Below are 24460 nucleotides of genomic sequence, written 5' to 3' on the forward strand. Positions count from 1 at the left end.
ATTTTAGATTTTCCTCAGCCAACAAAAATTGTTCCTGATTTTTTCAGCTTGAATGTATGTACAAGTACCCCATGACATTGCTGGCCTTGCCTGTAGTAATATGCCTGGTTAGACCACTTTCCCCTGATTTATTAACGCTCCTCCGGTATGGGGTTGTTCATGTATTTGCCCCTCTTTTCCGTAAATAAGTACATGCTGCTTGATTGAGGGTGACCAGAATGTCTGTACAAGCAATCATTCCCAAACTGCCACCCAAATCATTTTGATCCTGAAACATCTGGGAAGTGAAGTCAACTGTGATGGGCTAACTGAGCATCCCTCCCCATCTATGTGTTGCAAAGGAGGGAGCAACGTGTGTGAAGATAATATATACAAATTCAGCTATTTATAAAGCATTTACATTGCTTTAACATTTAAACTGCTTTTAATCATTCAGTACAGAGTTTGTAACTGGTTTAAATGGGATAAACCATTAACATCAATTACAGTGCTGCCAAAAAAAAACAATAACAAGTATTTTTACTTTATACCAGAATCTAAAAAGGCAATCTGCAAAACACAAGATAGATAACCACTGCACCACAAAGACTGCAGAATACCCTGAAAACTTCAAGAAGAATCGCTATAAGGACATCCTTCCATGTGAGTGGGACATCTCTGCCATGTCTGTCTTTTAAAAAATGTGCAAAGTTAACCTGTCTTCCATTCAAAAACTATTGAAATTACAAAGTATATGAGGAAACATCTTAGACCTTAGATGCCTGTGTTTTGAACAGGTAAAGGGGGTCATTTCTGACTCCCTAACTATATAAGCAGACAGAGGCACCAGAAGTATAAAATATGCTAAAATTGTTAAAACGAGAGGAGGCAGTGGTGGACTTACCTCCTCCAAGCAGACACACACGAATGTTGTGTATATTCAAACAACAAAAGATTTATTTATATGCTCCAGAAAGTGCAAGTGCAACGCGTTTCACATTTATCTCCCGCTTCATCAGGCAATACAAAAGTAGCATAAAACTCAAACAGGTCTGGTACAAAGCTCAGCGCCTAAGTGCTGAGCTTTGTACCAGACCTGTTTGAATTTTATGCTCCTTTTGTATTGCCTGATGAAGCAAGGGATGCCCGCGAAACGCGTTGCACTTCCTGGAGTATATAAATAAATCTTTTGTTGTTTGAATATACACAACATTCGTGTGTGTCTACTTGGAGGAGGTAAGTCCACCACTGCCTCCTCTAGTTTTAACAATTTTAGTATATTTTATCCTTCTATCGCCTCTTTCTGCTTATACAGTTCCTGAGTCCACCCTTGGTGGAGGGGTGTTGCCCCTTACTTCCTATCTACAGAGAGTGACTTCTTAATCCTGAGTCGGGACAGGTCTAATCTCCCCACTTGCTGACATAGTGGTTACCTGGACGGTAACCCACCTTTGTGAGTATAAATACATACTTACCTGTCATATCCATTTACCAGTACATAGTACACTATATTTTTGTGTTATTTCTGACTCCCTAACTATTTCGTGTAGAAAAAAAGGGTTTAGAAATAACCCTTTCTCACCACTGCCTGCTGAAACCACTGTCTTTTGCCACCGACACACACCACTCCTTCTTCATGCCGACTCTCCTGCTACACCATTCAGGGAGCCTGGCAAAGCGTCTTTGAGCCTCTAGTCAAGGCTTCCGATTGGTCCTGACTTTTAACCAAAGAGAATTCTCTTCGTCATTAGCCATGCCCATTTTTTTCAATCAAAAAAATAAATATAAAACGTCTAAAACTGTAAGTACACCATATACACACATTGGTTTATTTATGCACTTTTTCCAGCACACCAGAACCTGTATACAATGATGATTTCCAAAATTAATACTAAACATATTGGACAGCCTGGATTTATCTACAAAACGATGTCACTTGATTATGAGAACAATCTAACCACTGGTAATTCAATAACTTTTCAGAAATCCTCAGTTTTATTCAATATAACTCTGGCAAGAGTGACAACAGAATATCATTTATAATGAATCTACAACAGTTTTCCTAATTACAACCTGTGAGAAAACGCGGAAAAGCCGCCGCAAGTACTCAGAGTAAGGCGGCTGATTCCACGTTCAACATGGCGGCTTGCGCGCAGGGACTTGCATTTACTGGCCTGACGGAGCGCGGAGAAGCCGCCGCATGCCCAGCGAACGGGGCGGCGGATTCCGCGTCCGACGCGGCGGTTTGCACGCATAGGCCTACTCCTGTCTGTACTGCGGAACGCGGAGAAAACGCTGCATGCTCAGACAGCGGTGCGGCGGATTCCGCATCCAAAACAGCAGAGGCATTGCAACACATGTCTGGTGTGGCTGGGACTGATAGTCCACACAGGTTCAGAAGGACGCGTGTGCGCGCAGAGAGGCAGAGCATTTATAACAGTCAGAGGGGTGTCAGCTGACCAAGCCGGTCAGCTGACAATTCTTTCAGTTTTTATTGGTCCAGCACTTAGGGGAGGCGCAGGAAAGCGCTGGTGTATATATACTGGGTGCTGGTCATTCCTCTGGTGTCTGGCGTTGTGATCACTACGTGGTAGCACTCAGACCCTGTCAGTATCTGTGTTACATTAGACCAGTTTCCAAGGTGATGATGACCACGGAACTCACACCTTAGTCTAGGGAATTCTGTTATCATTTGTGTTATTATCTAGACCAGTTTCCAAAGTGTTGATGACCAAGGAACTCACACCTTAGTCTAGGAATTGTTGATTATTTGTTATGACCTTCTGCTTTCCTGACCATTCCTCTGATCTCTGATTTTGTACCTTTGTCATTCTGATACTCTGTTGCTGAACTCGGCTAGTCTCAAGATTCTGCCTCTGTCTCCTGTTTCTGTACTTTATCTGTCCGTGTGTTAACGACCTGGCCTGCCCGACCTCGAGAACTATCTCTCCTGTTTAGAGATAGTTCACAGATCTGTCAGTGACACTCCTCCATTGGAGTCACTCACGTTCTGTCCTTCCCACTCTCGGCCTGACTCCTCCCTGCGGAGAGTTCAGACCAACGGAAGGAACTTGCTGCAGAGCAATACTTCTTATTGCTCTAGCACCTGTTATTCAGGTGCGGTCCTCAAAGTATTACTGTTGCACCAAAACACTCTCATCACTCAGGTGTCCGGAGGTTAGAGATATATCTGATTATCGGTGATACTGCAGATCATCAATAATCGGGTATATATCTGCATTCTCGGTGATACTGCAGATCACCGGTAATCAGATCCTCTCTGTGTTACACCGATCGTTACAGAACGCCAGACCAAACCCAAATGGACGCACTGTATACCCATGTTGAAGTCCTGACCACCGCAGTAAACCAACTTTCCGCGGCAGTTTTGAACTAACAGACCCAGACATGTCAGATATTTGGGGCGGTTCAGGAACTTCAATCAGTGCAATCTCCTCTTAGCACAGACATACGCATGCCTGTACCTGAAAAATGTTCTGGTCACAGATCTGACTTCCGAAATTTTAGGAGTAGAGTGTTATCATACTTTGAGTTGAGACCTGATTCTTCAGGAACTATGGCCCAAAGGGTTACATTTATTAAAACTTTGCTATCAGGTGATTCTCAGACCTGGGCGTACAGTCTGCCTGACGGAGACTTGGCCCTAACCTCGGTAGAGGAATTTTTTAAAGCCATGTCTATAATTTACGATGATCCAGACATTGCCTCGACTTCTGAGCGGAAGCTCAAACAGTTACGTCAAGGCAAAAGTCCGGTGGAAGATTATGCTGCTGAATTTAGGAAGTGGTCAGTATCAGCCAGGTGGGAGACCTTTGCCCTTTTAGATTGCTTCTTATCAGGGTTGTCAGATGAGGTTTCCGATGTTATGTTGAGTCAGCCTGAACCTAAGTCCATCGATGAGGCCATTTCATCGGCCATCAGGATAGATCGCCGGCTGCGCTATCAGAGGCAGACCCGGGGTAGTAGCCATGTGAGAATGGTACCCCATGCTGCGTCTCCTGTGACTCCACCTCCTCCCGTCTTGCCTCCCCCTGAGCCAATGCAGATTGGGGGTAGTACCCTGGGCGTGCAATTTTTACCCCTAGAGGATAAGCGGTTACTTCTTCCTTGTATGATTACATGGGATGATAAATCTGAAGTCTCTGAGGCCTTCATTGATTCAGGCTCAGCGGCTAATTTTATGGATTACGAATTTGCAAAGAAATTGGGTATTCCGCTCACCCCGGTAAAACCACCCCTCCAGGTTACGGCAGTGGATGATTCACCCCTGCAGCGTAACCATCCTCTGTCCCAGATACCAGAGGTGGAAGTCACGATAGGGGTGCTGCATAGAGAGAAATTGCAGTTTTTTGTGTTGCGCATGACAACCTCCACAGTCATCCTTGGCATGCCGTGGTTACACCTTCACTCCCCTCAGATAAATTGGGCCACTGGTCAGCTAACGAGCTGGTCCGCCCATTGTTTTCATCATTGTTTAGTGAAGGTGACCTTAGGCCAGACCAGGATTCATGTGGAGGGAGTTCCGAAACAATATGCTGAGTTTTCGGACGTGTTTTGTCCCAAAGCTGCCGATAAACTACCTCCTCATCGCCCTTTCGATTGCCCCATTGATCTCCGATCGGGTTGTATGCCCCCTAGAGGTCATCTCTACAATTTGTCTGGGCCAGAAAAGGTGGCCATGCAAGAATACATCCGTGAAAACTTAGCTAAGGGATTCATTCGCCCTTCCCGGTCGCCTGCCGGAGCAGGTTTCTTTTTTGTAAAAAAGAAAGACGGAGGCCTTCGGCCATGCATTGATTACCGGGGACTGAATAAGATCCCAGTTAAAAATCGTTATCCATTACCTTTGATAGACGATTTATTCACCCAAGTCACCAATGCTAAGATTTTTTCGAAATTGGATTTGAGGGGTGCATACAACCTGGTGCGGATCAGAGAGGGCGATAAATGGAAGACGGCCTTTAACACACCCGACAGGCATTACGAGTACCTGGTGATGCCCTTCGGGTTGTGTAACGCCCCGGCCGTCTTTCAGGAACTCATCAATGAAGTTTTCAGAGAGGTGTTGGGTAAATTTGTCTTAATTTACCTGGATGATATACTAATCTTTTCAGACAACCTCTCTGAGCACAGGTCTCATGTCAAATTCGTGCTGCACAGGCTTAGACAAAACAGACTTTATGCCAAATTGGAGAAATGTATTTTTGAGGTGACATCTGTCGCTTTTCTGGGATATATAATTTCCACCTCGGGCCTTTCTATGGATCCCGCCAAAGTCTCTGCTGTCCTGGAATGGCCTCAACCAGTAGGACTCAAATCCCTTCAGAGATTTTTAGGGTTTGCTAATTACTATAGAAGGTTCATAAAGGGGTACTCCACAGTTGTAGCACCCCTCACCAGTCTCACAAAGAAAGGGGCAGATACCAACCACTGGTCCCCCGAAGCCCTAGCTGCTTTCTCCACTTTGAAAGAACTGTTTTGCTCTGCACACATTTTGAGACACGTAGACACCTCCTATCCATTTATTGTAGAGGTTGACGCCTCTGAAGTTGGGGTAGGGGCTGTGCTGTCTCAACGCTCTGGGCTGCAGGGAAGGTTACACCCGTGTGCCTATTTTTCTCGGAGGTTTTCCCCAGCAGAGAAAAACTACGATATAGGCAACAGGGAGCTCCTGGCCATTAAATTGGCCTTTGAGGAATTGCGTCATTGGCTAGAAGGAGCAGAACATACGATTACAGTTAACACTGATCACAAAAATTTGGAATACATTGAGGGGGCTAAGAGATTGAGTCCCCGACAGGCCCGGTGGTCACTGTTTTTCTCGAGATTTAGATTTGTAATTACGTATACTCCGGGTAGTAAAAACATTAAGGCGGATGCCTTGTCCAGATGTTTTGAGCCGGAGACAGCACAGCCCTCAGACCCAGAGACCATTGTCCCACAGAGAGTTGTGCTGGGAGTCACTGAAACCTGGAAAGACTGGACGGAGACTTTAAGTCCATTCCAGCAGGATGTCCCTGAGGGGAAGCCTGAAGGGGTTATGTTTATACCACTGCCATTTCGCCTCCAGATTTTGCAATTGTTCCACTCGCACAAGAATGCTGGGCATCCGGGGGCTTCCAGAACACAAGACTTGGTGGCTAGGTGTGCTTGGTGGCCTTCTCTGGCAACAGACTGCAAGGAGTATGTTAGAGAGTGTACCGTGTGTGCTAAAAGCAAACCCTCCCATCTGGCACCTGTGGGAACGTTGCAGCCTTTGCCCACCCCGAGTGAACCGTGGACCCATTTGTCCATGGATTTTGTGGGTGAGCTTCTGAGGTCAGAAGTCATGTCGGTCATTTGGGTGGTAGTCGACCGTTTCAGTAAATTGGCCCATTTTGTGCCCTTGAAAGGACTCCCCTCGGCCCAGGAGTTGGCCGATCTTTTCATCATCCACGTTTTCCGACTGCATGGCATTCCGGAAAACATAGTGTCAGATTGGGGAGTCCAATTTGTTTCCAGATTTTGGAGGGCATTTTGTCATCAAATGGGCATGGAACTGTCATTTTCGTCGGACTACCACCCACAGACTAATGGTCAGACGGAGAGGGTTAATCAGTCGTTGGAACAGTTTTTAAGGTGTTATGTTGCGGATGCGCAAAATGATTGGGTCAAGTTCTTGCCATATGCAGAATTTGCGCACAATAATTTGAAAAGCTCTTCCTCTGGATTTTCTCCATTTCAGGTGGTAACCGGAAAGTTGCCCAAGTTCTCCCCTGTGATACAAGTCTGAAGAGTCTGTGTGAATGACTGGCTGTTAGGTAAGAAACACATTAGCAAGCTAGTCTGTAGGTAGAGAGGATATATCTTGTATCTTTTAGTAGTGATGAGACCATTCTCCATAGAAAACCGTTAACAGAATAAAGGTTATTTTAGGTTATGAAAACATGGTGTTCGCGCCATGATCATGCAATAATCACGAGGGATGAATCATACTTCCACGTTGTGGATAGGCTGACGGCCGACTACACCCTATCAAAACAAGTACTGAGCATGCGTGGCACGTGATATGGTTATATAACATTGTGTTGCAAGAAGCGCGTAACCCTGAATTAACTGTTTCAGGAATTGCACGACTTAACTAGAACTAGTCCTGTTCATGAAAATATTGACTATAAGTCATCCAACCATAAGGAGGCTCATGCCTGAGCATCCCCAAGATGCAACAGTAAAAATGGGTGGAGCTATGAGTATAAGACAGAGAGATTCCCCTTGCTCTGATGGGACTCTCCACTACTGACGAGTTGTGTGATGTTGTGTATGCGCTGCCTCCTGACGATCGCTGGTCCCCCGATACGGAGTGATGATGCAATATCCGGTAATGTATTGATTCTTTACTCTATTACTTATCCATGATTCACTGCTATACCTGTAAATCATGTAAATAATTGAATAAATATCCTAATACAGTGTGAAGTTGTAAGCTATGTATTTACCCGGCCTATAGGCTGGTGTGAGTCGAGTGTGAGGCCTTAGCAACACCAAAAACATAGCAATACATCCCCTTTACCAGTAGCTTCCACTCCGTTTCCAGCTCTGGAGGCATGGTAAAAATCATTTAAAGCCATTTGGGGAATCGTAAAAAGTAATTTGGGGAAGGCTTTTCAAAGTCAGAAAGGTCAAGCTGACAAGAGACGATCCTTGGAGTGGAAGTTCCGACCAGGAGATCTGGTCTGAGTCTCCACTCGTCATTTGACCGTGAAACAACCCTCGCCCAAGTTAGGTCCCAGGTTTGTGGGCCCTTTTCCTGTAACCAGGAAGATCAACAATGTTACTTATGCCATTGATCTTCCTGCCAGCATGCGTGGTGTAAGATCTTTTCATGTGTCCCTGCTTAAACCAGCAGTCCATGTGGGTGCCACTCCTCCTCCTCCTGTGATGGTAGACGACCAACCTGAGTACGAAGTAGAGAATATTTTAGACTCATGGGTAGTGCAGAACATGGTACAGTATCTAGTGCACTGGAAGGGGTATGGTATTGAGGAGAGAACATGGGTACCTGAGTGCCGCATGCATGCGGATGAATTAAAGAAGGAATTCCACGCTCTATATCCTGAGAAACCGGGTAGGAGCTGTCCGGAGTCCACTCCTCAGGGGGGGGGGGTACTGTGAGAAAACGCGGAAAAGCCGCCGCAAGTACTCAGAGTAAGGCGGCTGATTCCGCGTTCAACATGGCGGCTTGCGCGCAGGGACCTGCATTTACTGGCCTGACGGAGCGCGGAGAAGCCGCCGCATGCCCAGAGAACGGGGCGGCGGATTCTGCGTCCGACGCGGCGGTTTGCACGCATAGGCCTACTCCTGTCTGTACTGCTGAACGCGGAGAAAACGCCGCACGCTCAGACAGCGGTGCGGCGGATTCCGCATCCAAAACAGCAGAGGCATTGCAACACATGTCTGGTGTGGCTGGGACTGATAGTCCACACAGATTCAGAAGGACGCGTGCGCGCGCGGAGAGGCAGAGCATTTATAACAGTCAGAGGGGTGTCAGCTGACCAGGCCGGTCAGCTGACAATTCTTTCAGTTTTTATTGGTCCAGCACTTAGGGGAGGCGCAGGAGAGCGCTGGTGTATATATACTGGGTGCTGGTCATTCCTCTGGTGTCTGGCGTTGCGATCACTACGTGGTAGCACTCAGACCCTGTCAGTATCTGTGTTACATTAGACCAGTTTCCAAGGTGTTGATGACCACGGAACTCACACCTTAGTCTAGGGAATTCTGTTATCATTTGTGTTATTATCTAGGCCAGTTTTCAAGGTGTTGATGACCAAGGAACTCACACCTTAGTCTAGGAATTGTTGATTATTTGTTATGACCTTCTGCTTTCCTGACCATTCCTCTGATCTCTGATTTTGTACCTTTGTCATTCTGATACTCTGTTGCTGAACTCGGCTAGTCTCAAGATTCTGCCTCTGTCTCCTGTTTCTGTACTTTATCTGTCCGTGTGTTAACGACTGGCCTGCCCGACCTCGAGAACTATCTCTCCTGTTGAGAGATAGTTCACAGATCTGTCAGTGACACTCCTCCATTGGTGTCACTCACGTTCTGTCCTTCCCACTCTCGGCCTGACTCCTCCATGCAGAGAGTTCAGACTAACGGAAGGAACTTCCTCCTGCTTCAAGAGGTCTACAATTATACCGGTTCCCAAAAAATCAGGCAGCACGGATCTCAACAACTTCAGGCCGGTGGCCCTAACCTCAAACATCATTAAGATCCTGGAGAGACTGGTCCTTGCCAACCTTAAGAGCTCCACAAACGCCCTCCTTGACCCACACCAATTCGCATATAGGGCAAACAGGTCTGTTGAGGATGCTATAAATGGTAGCCTAGCATACATCACAGAGCACCTGGACAGTCCCGGCTCCTACGCTAGGATCCTGTTCTTGGACTTTAGCTCAACATTCAACACGATCTGCCCCAACATTCTGCTTGACAACCTGGCGCAGCTCGGAGTCGAACCCACTCTCAGTGGATGGGTCAAGGACTTCCTGTCGGAAAGAACGCAACAGGTCAAGCTGGGCAACTGCTCCTCCAGCGTGAGAACCACCAACACTGGAGCCCCGCAAGGATGTGTACTGTCCCCACTCCTCTTCTCCTTATACACCAACAACTGCACCTCAACTGCGGACTCTGTGAAGGTCATAAAATTTGCAGATGACACCACCATCATTGGTCTAATCGGCAGCAATGGAGAGCAAGAGTACCGCAGCGAAGTGGAGAGAATCTGCAACTGGTGCAAGGATAACAACTTAGTACTTAACGCTGCAAAGACAGTTGAACTGATTGTGGACTTCAGGAGGCACCCCCCTCCTCTCCCACCAGTCCTTATAGGCGATTCCGAGGTCTCTAGAGTACCATCTGTTCGGTTCCTTGGTACGACCCTCACAAATGACCTGAAATGGGGGCAGAACACTACCAAAATTCAGAAGAAATCGCAGCAGAGACTGTTCTTCCTGCGCCAACTCAAAAAATTTGGCATGCCGCGGGAGCTGCTGACCAGCTTCTACACCGCAACCATTGAATCAATCCTCTGCTCCTCAGTCATTGTCTGGTATGCTGGTGCGACGGACTGCGACAGGTATAAACTGCAGAGGGTCATAAATGATGCAGAGAAGATCATCGGATCTCCACTGCCACCTCTTGATCTCCTTCACTCTGCTAGGATGAAGTCGAGGGCCACTAGGATCTCTCGCGACCCCTCCCACCCTGGCAGCAGGTACTTCAAGCTTCTCCCGTCGGGTCGCCGCTATAGAACGATCCCATCCAAAACCACCAGGCGCAGAAACTCCTTCTTCCCACAAGCAGTTCTTCATCTAAACTAGTTAGGGACTCCCTTTTAGCTGAGCATAATCTCCCAGCTGCTACCACCTTGGGCGGAATCTGAACGGTCCTTAAATTTCTGTTTTTTGTAGGCCACAATGACCTCCTGGAAATGTAATTGTTATATGTACCACAGCACACCTGTAAATGTCTGTCTTGCGCTTCTGTTTCGCCTGTCTTATGTAGTTTGTAGTTTGCCTATGCCATGTGTACCACAAATAATTCTGAGTATGACTCCTGTTGTACTTGGCGAATAAAAATGATTCTGATTCTGATTCTGAACTTGCTGCAGAGCAATACTCCTTATTGCTCTAGCACCTGTTATTCAGGTGCGGTCCTCAAAGTATTACTGTTGCACCAAAACACTCTCATCACTCAGGTGTCCAGAGGTTAGAGATAAATCTGATTATCGGTGATACTGCAGATCATGAATAATCGGGTATATATCTACATTCTTGGTGATACTGCAGATCACCGGTAATCAGATCCTCTCTGTGTTACACTGATCGTTACACAACCCTAAAGATCTCTACAAATAACACCTTTTGTCTCTAGAATGAAGCTGCTATGGTGGGGCCATTTGAACACATAAAGGATATTGGTGGACATTTTTAATCCTGTACAAAAATGAGCTCTTTAATGCTAATGCTTTTACGAACCAGGATACCATAAAACTTTGCTGCTGCACTTCTAAACAATCTAAAACATTCCCCTATAAAATAAAACCTCTGGGCCTCGATTCACCAAACTGCGGTGAAATTTTAGTGGTACTAGCGCTGGAGAAGTACCACCCAATAACCTCATAGAGCCATGCGGGTTACTGTGAGAACGTGTGCGTTGCTATGGTAATGCAGGCTATAAAGCGCGTTACCAAGCAACGTGCGCATGGTGCTAATGGGTTAGCACCATGTTCCCTCAGAATTAGTACTGGTAAAATTGCCATGCAGGGGCGTACAATAGACCCTGCAAGGGATGCAGCTGCAGGGGGGGCCAGAAACCACAGGGGGCCCCCTCCGGAGAGACTGACAACTAAGGGCAAGGAGAGATGCAACTTTAATTATGTAGGTAATACACGAGTTGCTTCTATAATGTGCGTTATGCTAGCAACATGTGCTGCGTGGAAACAAGTGTAATCTTATATTAACAAGTGTACCGTAATTGCCTTGCAAGTTTCTTCTGCTTTACGACATTTAGCTATTTATTTTTTATTCCAGTTGACCACAGTCGTGTGAAGCTCTCTCTGATCACATCGGATGAAGATACAGATTTTATCAATGCTAATTTTATCAAGGTACATGTTTTACTGTGCAACTTTTTCAACGCAGAACAGAAATCGATGACTAAATGTTTAATTTGGAGTAAAAAGACTAGCCATAGGCTACAAGTTATTGCAGTCATTTAATGCAAGGATCAGCTTTGTTGGAGATAATTAGGTAGAGAATGCAGAGAAATGAAGGAAGTTAACATTAAATCTCATGGATTATCATACAACTTCAGAGAACACCACACTTACCAACAGCTATATGCAGTATTCCAGGTGTTTGCAGTTACATATAAATCCAGGCTTATAGCTTCTAGGCACACATTTCTAAATCACATTTACATCCACACCTCGTAGAAAGCATTTGGAAACTGTGCTAGAACAGATAGCAGTGTGAGTGAGTGCTTTATTACTTCTTGTATGATTTACTTGCAGGGTGTTTACTGTCCCCGGGCCTACATTGCCACCCAGGGCCCCCTTCCACACACTGTTGTGGACTTCTGGAGAATGATCTGGGAGTACAATGTTGGGGTAAGATATTTTGTCTTGTGACTAAAAATTATAAATCTGCAGACTGGTTAAATGAAACATATAACATTCTCTTGCATATAAATTCTATTTACTATGCTTAGCACTAAAAAGGAAAAATACAGAAAATATTTTTTAATGTAATACATAAAATATTGTAAGGATATGTTTTAGTGGTTTTGGTGCTCCATCTGAACTTCCAAGTGGTGGGACTTGGTGAGCAGCAGTACTTTATACATTGTAAGGCTCGCTTTCCACTGCAAATTGCAATCACAAACGCTCTGTGAAGCAAATGTGTTATTGTCTATTGACTCTAAAACGTAATTTTGTGCATTTCAATGTGATTTCCGTAAAATCATTATTTATTTATTTTTTTTACACAATGTAATTGCATTTTTTTTATAATGTAATTGCATTTGTGTGTAATTGCTTTAAAGAGGAACTCCAGCCTAAACAAACATACTGTCATTAAGTTACATTAGTTATATTAATTAAAATAGATAGGTAATATAATCTCTTACCCACCCTGTTTTAAAAGAACAGGCAAATGTTTGATTTCATGATGGCAGCCATCTTTTTGGTTGAAAGGAGGTGACAGGGAGCATGAGACACTGTTCCAACTGTCCTGTGTCCTGAGCACCTCTCCCAGTTGCTAGGCAAAGTGAATAACAACATAGGAAATCCCATCATGCTCTGCACAGCATCAGGGAAAAAAGCTTGGGCTTTTTTTCTTTGATGGGTGGAGCGTAGGTAAAAATGCAGCTAAAAATGATGCTTTGGTAAGAAAAACAAAGTTCTGATGCTGTGAAACTGTTAAAGAAACACCAAGCCTTTTCAGTTCTGCTGAGTAGATTTTTTTTTTTTTTAAACACGCCAAGTTTATTTAGAATTCAGCAGATAAAAAAAAATACAGAGTACAAGCGACACCCTATAGAGAGTGTATAGCAATAACATACATTATTTAGCCAGAGGCATTCAACACAACAGAATGAAATAAAAACACTCATTACAGGTAGAGCTGAAAGTTTATAAGATAACATGATGACAACAAACTTGGCATGCTAGCGGTAGAATAGCAATTTTCGGGTACATCATTAATTCCAACAGAGAACATTAAACTTTTCAGTGCAACATAGCGCCATTTAACCTAGGGACAAGCAAAAATCCAGTCAAGGTAGGTAAATAGCTAAAAAGTTTTGCTTGGCGGGATCCGATCTCAAGGTATAAGTGTTGGCAATTGTGAATTTTGAGGATGCAAGACATGCTCAGATTTTAGTATGTCTAGAGTTATTCCACTCAAACCATATGTTTTCGAACTTGGCAGAGGCATTTCTATGCTGATATTTAGCTTTACGGTATGGTAGTACCATATTGACTGATTTAATCCAATCTGTGCAAGTGGGAACCATGGGTGTTATCCAGTTTTTAGTGAGTTGTTTGCGAGCCAGGTGCAGAACTTCTAATACGAATTGTTTATGTGCTGAGTAGATTTTTAGTCCGGAGGTTCACTTTAACCCTGCATCTGGCGTGTGGCTTCCTTGTCTAATGGCCCCCTACCTCCCCTATACAGTTCCCTGGTGTCTAGTGGCCCTCCTCCCTCTTCTATGCAGTTCCCTGGTGTCTAGTGGCCCTCCTCACTCTCCTATACAGTTCTCTGGTGTCTTCAGGTCCGCCCTCCCCTATACAGTTCCCTGGTGTTTAGTGGTCCTCCATCTCCTATACAGTTCCTTGGTGTCTGGTGGCTTCCTCCCTCTCCTATACAGTTAACTGGTGTCTAGTGCTTCACCTCCAATACATCTAGGACTTCACCTCCAATACAGCTTCCCTGGTGGCCTCGAATGGGTAAAACATAATGCAAAGTGGGGAAACCACTTGGGGGCTAAATTTGATGGCTCCATAGGCCAGAGCTTGACATGTATGTTTTCATATAAATGCAGGAAAAATGCTGCACACACAACACTTGCGGTAAAATCAAATTGAATCAGTGGAAACAAGATACTGTGATTTCAATGATAACCATGGGATCCCTTACCTTTTGCAGTACACTAATGATCCACAAAACGCACAGTGCGTACAATGGAAAATTAGCCTTATGCTGGGCATACACGGCGAGTTTCTTGTTATCAATCGAGCCGCTGATGGCTCGATCGATAAGAGGCTCGATTGATAATATCCGACGTGTCCGATCACCGCGGCGGATTGATTCCGCGTTCGATCCCCGCGGGCGGACAATGCAAAAAACAAAGTGCTGATAAGGAAGTGCCCGCGGGGATGAGCGGGAATCGGTCTACGCGCTCGTGCGGACCAGCGGGAACGCGCCGGCATCCAGCCGCTGGCTCGATACCGGCGCATTATCGAGACGTGTATGCCCGGCATAACAGTAAAATCTCCAGGCTTAATGAGTAAAGACAAGTGTACTCTTTCAATAACTGTGCCTTAAACTATAATTACTTATCCTGCCTAGACTATAAAGGAGGCGCCATTGTTCAACTGAGGTCTCTGTATAGACATACTGCTCAGCTCTCTACTAAGCAAACTGTCCTATTCTATAGAGAAGGGAGGAGGAAGGATGAGTGGAAGCCACCCCGCTGCAGACACAACAATAAGAACACAGTAACACCAATCATTAGTGATCTGTCACAATGTCATCAATATTGACAATGTCATCAATAACATGGACAAACTGAATCAATTAATTTGGGTGTAGATCAGCCGCTGTACAAAGAACGGCTATGGCAGCGCCGGGAAGTTAATTTAGGAACAGCACTTCTGCTTTTGTATAGCCAAACTCTGGCTTAAATTAGCAGAGGTACCAGAGTTATTTTAGAGGCAGAAGCAGATGTGATTTTTTTTTATGTAGTATGACTACTATGTTGCCCAACTCCATTTAGGGGCAAAAGCGGAAATTTGCTACAGAGTACGGGTACTATTTAGCAACACACTGATTAGTGGCAGTAGCTGGCAACAGCATTAGTTAACGGCGGAGAGAGACAGAGGATAGCAACTATAGATAGCGGCAATAGTGCAACAGGTTAGTGATAGGTGTAGGAGGGGATTAGTGTTATCGTAGGTAGGGGAGGGGGTTAGAGTTAGGTGTAGTTAGGGGTTTGGTAATGTGAGCATTAGGTTAGGGTAAGCGTTAGAAGAATATCGATACATTTACCAATATTCCACTAAAGGTAAAAGCACCTGGAAGAATATCAGTAACTTTAGCAGTATGCTACTGTCGTGCAAGTCTCACACCCATTTTAACATGCACCGCTTTTAAATGTATGCAGGACAGACAGCTGGACACACACTATATTTTCTCAAGAAACAATCAAGAGCAATTGTTTACAGAAGCAATAGAAGTAGCACCACGCAGGTTCAATGCACAAATTACTGTTAAAGAGGAACGTTAGCCTAAACAAACATACTGTCATTAAGTTACATTAGTTATGTTAATTAAAATAGATAGGTAATATAATCTCTTACCCACCCTGTTTTAAAAGAACAGGCAAATGTTTGATTTCATGAGGGCAGCCATCTTTTTGGTTCAAAGGAGGTGACAGGTAGCATGAGACACTGTTCCAACTGTCCTGTGTGCTGATCCCAGTTGCTAGGCAACATGAATAACAACATAGGAAATCCCATCATGCTTTGCACAGCATCAGGGAAAAAAAGCCTGGGCAGTTTTCTTTGATGGGTGGAGCTTAGCTAAAAATGCAGCTAAAAATGATGCTTTGGTAAGAAAAACAAAGTTCTGATGCTGTGAAACTGTTAAAGACACACCATGCCTTTTCAGTTCTGCTGAGTAGATTTTTGGTCCGGAGGTTCACTTTAACCTCAAAAATAGAAAATACAATTACAGTCTCTCAAATGAAGAAATGACTCACAGCAAAATCCTAGATGCACTTCTATGAACACATAGAGCTTCTCAATAGGACAGCCTCCACACTCACTCTGATGAAACATATTGGGAGAAGCCTGGACACGGAAATGAGACCTGCATGCCCTGGCTCGTGAGGGGCTGGCGTCCCACATGAGTTGGTGCTGGATGTACGTGCAACGGCAACACTGAACCGGCCTGCTTGGAGCTAACAAAACGCGGTAGAGCCCATCCAAACAAAACTCTGTGCTATTCATATAGTCTGTGGAATGTGAGTGTAATTCAATTTTAAAGTTAATAAATGTGAAGCAGTTTTACACTATGTAAGGCTACTTATTGAGGTAATGGAAACACTATGCTGACTACTCAGAAGTGATTGACTGAGGAGGAACATAAAGAATGCAGGGAGGTGGGCAATGACCCAGCAACTGTCCCAAGGCTACTTTTGACCCACCAGTAGGTTAGAGTGGATGGTGAGTCCTGTACTACAGGTGTGGTGGAGGCTGTCCTATTTGAGAAGCTATGTGTTCATAGAAGATGGATCTAGGATTTTGCTGAGAGACATTTTTTCTTCTGAGAGACTGCAATTGTATTTTCTCTCTTTGAGGTTAACAGTGATTTGTGCATTGAACCTGTGTGGCACTAGCTCTATTGCTGCTGTTTCAATATCATAGAGAGGAGGGGAACCAGGAGTGACTGACTCTTTTCTGGACCAGTATTTTCCAACACGCTTGTGTTGTATATAAACTATATAAAGGACAATTGTTTTGTTTACTTACTTTTCTTACTATCGCGCTTCAGCTTCGGCATCACCGGAACCACTTCCGTTGCATCGCGGGTATTGTGGCCTGTCTCATATACATAAATGACCAATGCGAAGAGCGTTGACAAGGGAGAGTACCGTGGCGCAATGTTACACTATAAAATTGAAAGGAGCCTCAAGTGAACCTGAAGCAAGGAAAGTGGCTTCAAGTTAGATACTTACCTATGTAGATGGAAGGCTCTGGATACTATAGAACCTTCCTGGTCCTTGGTCCATCCCGTTATTCCACCACTGCCCACCGTTGAGTTTACATGACCGGCTGAGTCTTTGGTAGTCCTCGCAGGTTTTAAAAGTACTCATGTCCTCAAGTATTCCCAATGACTGCCACATCTTTCCTGCGCACACATCACCCCCCGTACTGCACATGTGTGAGCCTGGACTTACACATGCACAGTATGGAGCTGCTCATCTTCGGAAATACTCATGGACTCGTGTACTTCTGAAGCCTGCACAAGAAGTGCCGAAGAGGTATTCAACCTAACAGAGATGGGATGGACCCCGACTCTATGATAGACTTTATGGTACATGGGTAAGTATCTAACCTGTAGCTAGTTTCACTTTAATGGCATAAGGAAAGCCAATTTTAGTTAATTGCTTTTGTAGAAATTTGGACAGATAATGGTATGCACATTAGCCATAATTTTATAGTAAAGGTCAGGCATTCATGAAGGTGCACTTTCACTTTGCTGTAGACATCAAAATATGGATAGGTCTTGTGAAGAGGAGAGTCAGTTTTACTCATCTCTCATGAAGCCAGCTAAGTGATCAGCTTATCCTTCCAACTGCAGTATGGAGCTTCACTCCACTACAAAGTATTCCATATCTTAACCTTATATTTCCCTTTTATTTTTTTCTACACAGATTATAGTGATGGCCTGTATGGAGTTTGAAATGGGGAAGGTGAGTACAGATTTCCTTTGGACAATTACTACATGGAGCAACTGGCATTTAAGTTAGTCAATTATGAATGCTGCAACATTGTGCACAGTGATGTAGTAGTTAGTCTTGCCAAGGTACATCAGTTCCAAAATATTTGTTTGCCCTTCTGATTGTGAGGTTATTATCAAGGGGCTCGGATGTTTACCCATGCACCTTTGGTCACTCATACCCACATTCATTTAAGCAGCAGAAATAAGCACAAGATTAAGGGCCCATTTTCCCTACTTTGAGTGCGTTTTTAAAATGCCTTTGTTTATTTACATGTTGTTGTTTTTTAGTGCTTTTTGCACAATATACATTTCTTATTTCCAAAAAGTGCATCCAAATAATGCATACACCTAAGTACACAATCATTTTCCTTTTGAAATATATTATGTGCGAATTGCGTACAAAAAACAATCCCATCCGGATAATTGCTGCATGCAGTCACTTTTCTCAAGCAACCAAAATTCACATAGAAAAGCAATATAATTGTCAGGCTTGCCTGGTCAATAACTATAGGTTAGGCTGTATGCTCATGTGACTGACCTATAGCCCAGCCCGTAACACCTGCACAAAACTCCTACCTAATACAATTCTACAATACCCTGCAGGCAGATGAAGCATACAGATTGACAGATAGTATTCACCGAACAAGTGTAAGAATAATATGCAATGATGCAATGTAAACTCAGATATCGTCACCTGAGGCCTGGTGTTTGGAGGCAGTCCAAATGATAGCCAGGGAATGACAAGCTGGTGATAGATACACACTTTCCAGAAAACGTGATCAGTACAATCCGAGTCGTTCCAGGCAGAGTTCATAAAAATAGTCCATTAAACAAGCAGAGGTTGATCCAGGCGGCAATCAAGGAAGTCCAGGAACAAGGCAGAGTCAGCAACGGGTAATCCAATAGAGAGCGTGGTCAGGAACAAACAGGAGTCGGCAACAGGAGATCAAACTGAAAATAAGCTTGGTCAAGATACAGACTAAGTCGGCACAAGATTAGCAGTTGTGAGTGCAGTCTCAGCAACAAGCCCAGCAGAGGCTACCACGGGCGATGACAGAGGGCGCTCACCTAACTTTTATACTAGGACTAACCAATCAACTAAAAGGAATCCAAAAGTAACCAATCATCCTGCAACGTCAGCAAGTCAGCTGACACACTGTGCATACTAGCTGTCACGGTTTACAGCGACGGAGCGCGTACTGAGGACGTGTCCACCGCTTAGCCAATGGGAACTGAGCGTCATGCGCTCCACTGACATCAGAGCTTCGCTGAGACCCAGAAGCTTGCGCCTCAGCGTGGTTCTCGGCGTTCTGCCGCCATGAGCGGCGAGATCTTACAACTATATGCTTTCATGTGCCATGTGCTCTAATGCAAATTTGCATGTGCAAAAATCCATGTGGTAAAAATGGACCCTAAAACATACCTGTTTTCCCATTCTAAGCAGAAAGTAAAGTGCCTGTAAATGGGATCTTTTATTTGGCAGACTGGGGCTAGGTCTATTCTGTCTTGTAATGACCTGCTAGATGGAAGAGAAAGTAATGTAACCTAGGTCATAATAATGACATTGCTCCTTTGCATCATAATATAAAGAAATGCAAAACAGATGTGAACAAGCCTTTGGGAATAAGTAGGGCAATAATGATGTATGGCAGCATTGTGGTTGAGTGACTAGGACTCCATTTTTAGCACGATGGGCTACTGGACATAACACTGTCTGCATGAAGTGTGCATATTCTCCTTTGTTTGCATGGTTTTCCACCAGGTATTCATGTTTTCTCCCAAACCCTAAGAAAACAGAAAGTATCTCACAAAAGTTAATTTACCTCTCACAGTTTTGTAAATATTATATCATATCTTTCCATGGGACAACACTGAAGATGTGATACTTTAATACAATATAAAGTAGTCAGTGTATAGCTTGCTAAAATGTAAACTTGTTGTCGCCTCAAAATAACTCATCACGCAGCCGTTCATGTAAATAACTGGCAACAAACGTAAGTAAACCCCAACATGAAGAATGTCAGAATTATGCCCTATAAGACATTTCCTCTCCCTGTGGTCATGTTACTCATTAGCATCAGGGGCGTAACAATAGACTCTGCAAGGGATGCAGCCACAGGGGGGACCAGAAGCTGCATGGGGCCCACTGGGGGGAGACATTTCTTTTCCCTGTCCTGACAACTAAGGGCAGAGAGGGAAAAAAACTTTCTGTTCTCTGCACAATTGTTCTAATGACTGCATCTGCTCAGTCACTGATAATGTGTCATACAAAGTGTTGCAGACAAAGATTTGTAGACCGTCTTTATTCAGTGTTAAGCAGGGTCTTGTGTACAGCACTGCTCTACCCCCAGCCTCTCCACCCCTTTCCCAAGTGCTCTGTACTGTAGTGATGCTGGAGAAGGGCGGGGGAGAGGGGTCCCCATCCAAAGTTTTGCAGGAGGGCCCAGTGATTTATAGTTACACCCCTGGAAGGTCTCAGGTGTAAATGGGAAGCGGGTGTATTAAAATTAGTGCTACGGCTTTCACACTCTCTCATACTGGTTACTAGAAGTTGGACATGGCACCTAATGGCAAATAACGCTCTGAGGATCTTAAAAAAAGAATTCTTGCTCTAAATAAATATGCTATGAGAAGATGGCCAACACCCTGAAACTGAGCTGCAGCACGGTGGCCAAGACCATACAGCGGTTTAACAGGACAGGCCTTGCCATGGCCAACCAAAGAAGTTGAATACACAAGCTCAGCATCATATCCAGAGGTTTTATTTTGTAAACATAAATTTGAGTGCTGTCAGTGTTGCTGCAGAGGTTGAGGGGGTGGAGGGTTAGCCTGTCAGTGTTTAGACCATATGCCTCATGTTGCATCAAATAGGTCTGCATGGTTGCCATCCTAGAAGGAAGTTGTTTCTAAAGATGATGCACAAGAAAGCCCACAAACAGATTGCCGAAGACAAGTAGACTTGGATTGCTGAAACCATGTTCTGTGGTCCAATGAGACCAAGATAAACTGTTTGGTTCAGATTGTGTCAACCGTGTGTGGCAGCAACCAGGTGAGGGATAAAAAGACTCCACACCTGATTGGCTATGGCTATAGCAGATCACACCAGGAATTTCTGGTGGTAACAACTAACAACTGAACTGTGAAATATTAACAAATGGCAGATTATTTTATCAACAACAGCACAAAACTGAAATATTAGTATTGAGTGGAGTTGATCTTATGGGGTCTCCTGCATGACATTATGTTGTGATTAGAAACTGGCATATTATAGCATGTGCAATGAATAAGCATTTATATAGCAATATATTTAACATGCAAATTTTTAAAATGCGTTAATATCTTAAATGTCTGTTGTTGTTTCACCAGAAAAAATGTGAACGCTATTGGGCAGAGGCAGGATGTGAAGTGTTAAAGTGTGGCCCATTCTCTATCACATGTGTGAGTATTGTATAGTTTGATTATCTACCATAGGAAGCACATCACCATGTCTGCTATTTACATTCTGCACCAACCTTAACTCTTACAGAGTCACGAGGAGAAAAAGAAGGACTACATTATCAGGACCTTGGTAGCAACTTATGGAAGTGTAAGATTAAACTGTTTTTTTTTTGTTTTTATCCACTTACTAAGAAATACTGTATATATGAATATTTTTTAAGTGTATTTCCAGGCATTTACATAAAAAACACATCCTTCCTTCCCGGGAATGGTTCTTAGTTGTCCCCACTCATCTCTTTCTTTACTTTGCAGGTCTATTCTCATCCCAACTGCTGCAGAGGTGCAGTAAGGGTGACTTCACACTATGCTCATTGGTCTCATTGGTATGCACTGCATTGCTGCATGTGAATGCACTGCCCATAAACTTTCTACAGGGCATTTAAGGATAATGTGTACAATAGTGTGCATGCTACATAGCAATTGTTCATGCTATGAAGAATACCGTAATATGCACATTTTGCATGGTAGTGCGGTTCTTACACAATGCACATAGTGTGAACTTAGCCTAAAGTCCCATACACACAATCAACTGCAGTCTTTTATGCAGCACAATTGTCAAGCAACTTTTGTTGTGAAACAAGTTGAAACAACTAAAAAAAATTATTTTGCTATTGTTCAAAAAGCTGATAAGACTGATAAGAAGTCAACCCAACAGTTGTATTGACTTCTTATTAGTCTTATCTGCTATTTGAACAATTGCAAAATACTTTTTTAAGTAGTTGCAACTTGTTTCACAACAAAAGTTGTGCTGCATAATGCTGGGAATACACGGCTCGATTCTGGCGCTCAATTCAGCGCCCGATCGTTTTGCCCACTCGATTCTCTTATCTTCCGCTTGTTTTTCTTATATTTTTTTCAATTCACTTCAATGATGAATTGAGCCAAAACAAGATCAAATGGTGATCGGACATGTCGGAAATTATCTATCGAGCCATCTTAATGGCTCAAAATCGAGCCATGTATTCCCAGCATAAAAGACCGCTGTTGAGTGTATGTATGGGGCTTAAGTGTCAAATGGGTTGATTCACAGAAACTTATCTCAGGAATTATCTTATAAACACCCTATCTTATCTTATAAAAAAAACAAAAGTTTGCTTTCCTAAAACAGAAAGAATTTGCGATAATTCAGGTTGGAGTGAGCTCGAGATGTCTCCCAGGCACCACTGCTGAATATATGCAAATTAACCATTGTACCCTTAGAAGCTAAACACACCTCCAGAACCGCTGGAATGCAATGATGTGTCAGCTTGTTAATATGTACAGAGCCATAATAATCCAACATGCATACAGACTGTTTCGGATTGTTTGATCCTCATCAGTGCATGGCATGGATTAATTTGGCTCTATGGAGTAGGGCTTGTAAATCCGAGAGGCACAGACTAACCAGCAAGCTCATGGTGACCCAGAACTCATTGGGGTGTGTAAGGGACTACAATGGTCCTAAAAGCCCCCTTACTAAGATGTTAAGAAAAACAAAAGTTTGCTTTCCTAAAACAGAAAGAATTTGCGATAATTCAGGTTGGAGTGAGCTCGAGATGTCTCCCAGGCACCACTGCTGAATATATGCAAATTAACCATTGTACCCTTAGAAGCTAAACACACCTCCAGAACCGCTGGAATGCAATGATGTGCCAGCTTGTTAATATGTACAGAGCCATAATAATCCAACATGCATACAGACTGTTTCGGATTGTTTGATCCTCATCAGTGCATGGTATGGATTAATTTGGCTCTATGGAGTAGGGCTTGTAAATCCGAGAGGCACAGACTAACCAGCAAGCTCATGGTGACCCAGAACTCATTGGGGTGTGTAAGGGACTACAATGGTCCTAAAAGCCCCCTTACTAAGATGTTAAGAAAAACAAAAGTTTGCTTTCCTAAAACAGAAAGAATTTGCGATAATTCAGGTTGGAGTGAGCTCGAGATGTCTCCCAGGCACCACTGCTGAATATATGCAAATTAACCATTGTACCCTTAGAAGCTAAACACACCTCCAGAACCGCTGGAATGCAATGATGTGTCAGCTTGTTAATATGTACAGAGCCATAATAATCCAACATGCATACAGACTGTTTCGGATTGTTTGATCCTCATCAGTGCATGGCATGGATTAATTTGGCTCTATGGAGTAGGGCTTGTAAATCCGAGAGGCACAGACTAACCAGCAAGCTCATGGTGACCCAGAACTCATTGGGGTGTGTAAGGGACTACATGCCGTTTGTCTCTCCTAATCTGTACTAAGTCATGATCTCTCCTTATCTACATTAACTCATGATTTACCACTACTTAAATGAATAAAGGTTCCTCCACACGCACCATTACTGCTGCCCACAGGGACCGGAACTCAACCCCTCGTGCAACAGTTCACTATCCTGTAGGCTAGCTATGCTTTCAGTTACTAAGGGCAGAGGGAAGACGTGTACATGGAGGGAGAGAGATAGACTCAGCTGGCATTTGCACAAAGAGATCCAGCAATGTGGATCTCTTGCCGATGCACTGGGGTTGTAGTAACGCGTGACACCATACAAACACTAGGTTCTTGGTGGCCCGAATTGCCGCCACAGCCAAGGACAGTCTACAGTATTTATTGTGTGTAGAAGGCATTAACTCTTCGTGTAACTCTTTGGCCATATGCAATTCTCTTTTTCACCGAAGTTTTCTCCTAAGAGATAATTTTTTATCTTCGATTTTAAATAACTTTCTGGCACTTTTCAATGAAAAAAAGTACCAAAAAGTAGGTGAATAAGTACTATCAAAATTATTTTGTGCATTTTCTTGCTTTCTGTTGAGTAAAAGTGAATTGCATATGGGCCTGTATCTCTGCTTGTCCCGGGACATAATAACTTTTAAGCTCCTAGCAACTGAAAAAGTACTAAAAAAAAAAGTAGGTAAAAAATATCAGACTTGTTTTGAGTATTTCTGGCTTGCTGAGTGCTTGAAATGTATTTTGTTTGTTAGATGTGAAAACATGTCTTGGGAGAAAACTAAGGAGAAAAATTAAAGGGAAATAGGGGCCCTTGGCTCTTAGGCAGGGATCACACTTCTTAAAGTGGTCTGAAACTCCAACATAACATTCAATAAAAATGGGTTTCCCTAAGTTTTATTACTCATACAGTTATCATATTTGCTTTTGTCCATAAGTAATATTGTCTGTTTACAAATTACAGATTTCCAAAGTGTAGTTTATCTTGCCCTGA

General features: G+C 43.6%; 1 protein-coding gene across 1 annotated transcript in view; it reads left to right on the plus strand.

The window, feature by feature from the left end:
- The window catches only part of PTPN22 (protein tyrosine phosphatase non-receptor type 22), a 202673-nt gene that overhangs the window by 58596 nt on the left and 119617 nt on the right, over positions 1-24460 (plus strand). Inside the window, exons 2-7 of the mRNA XM_068265572.1 lie at positions 534-642; positions 11571-11647; positions 12053-12148; positions 17698-17736; positions 21132-21203; positions 21292-21351. Coding sequence (XP_068121673.1) covers positions 534-642; positions 11571-11647; positions 12053-12148; positions 17698-17736; positions 21132-21203; positions 21292-21351 — 453 coding nt within the window. The remainder of the gene's footprint in view (positions 1-533; positions 643-11570; positions 11648-12052; positions 12149-17697; positions 17737-21131; positions 21204-21291; positions 21352-24460) is intronic.

Source organism: Hyperolius riggenbachi, chromosome 2, assembly GCF_040937935.1.
Source record: "Hyperolius riggenbachi isolate aHypRig1 chromosome 2, aHypRig1.pri, whole genome shotgun sequence".
In the NCBI taxonomy this organism is placed as follows: Eukaryota; Metazoa; Chordata; class Amphibia; order Anura; family Hyperoliidae; genus Hyperolius; species Hyperolius riggenbachi.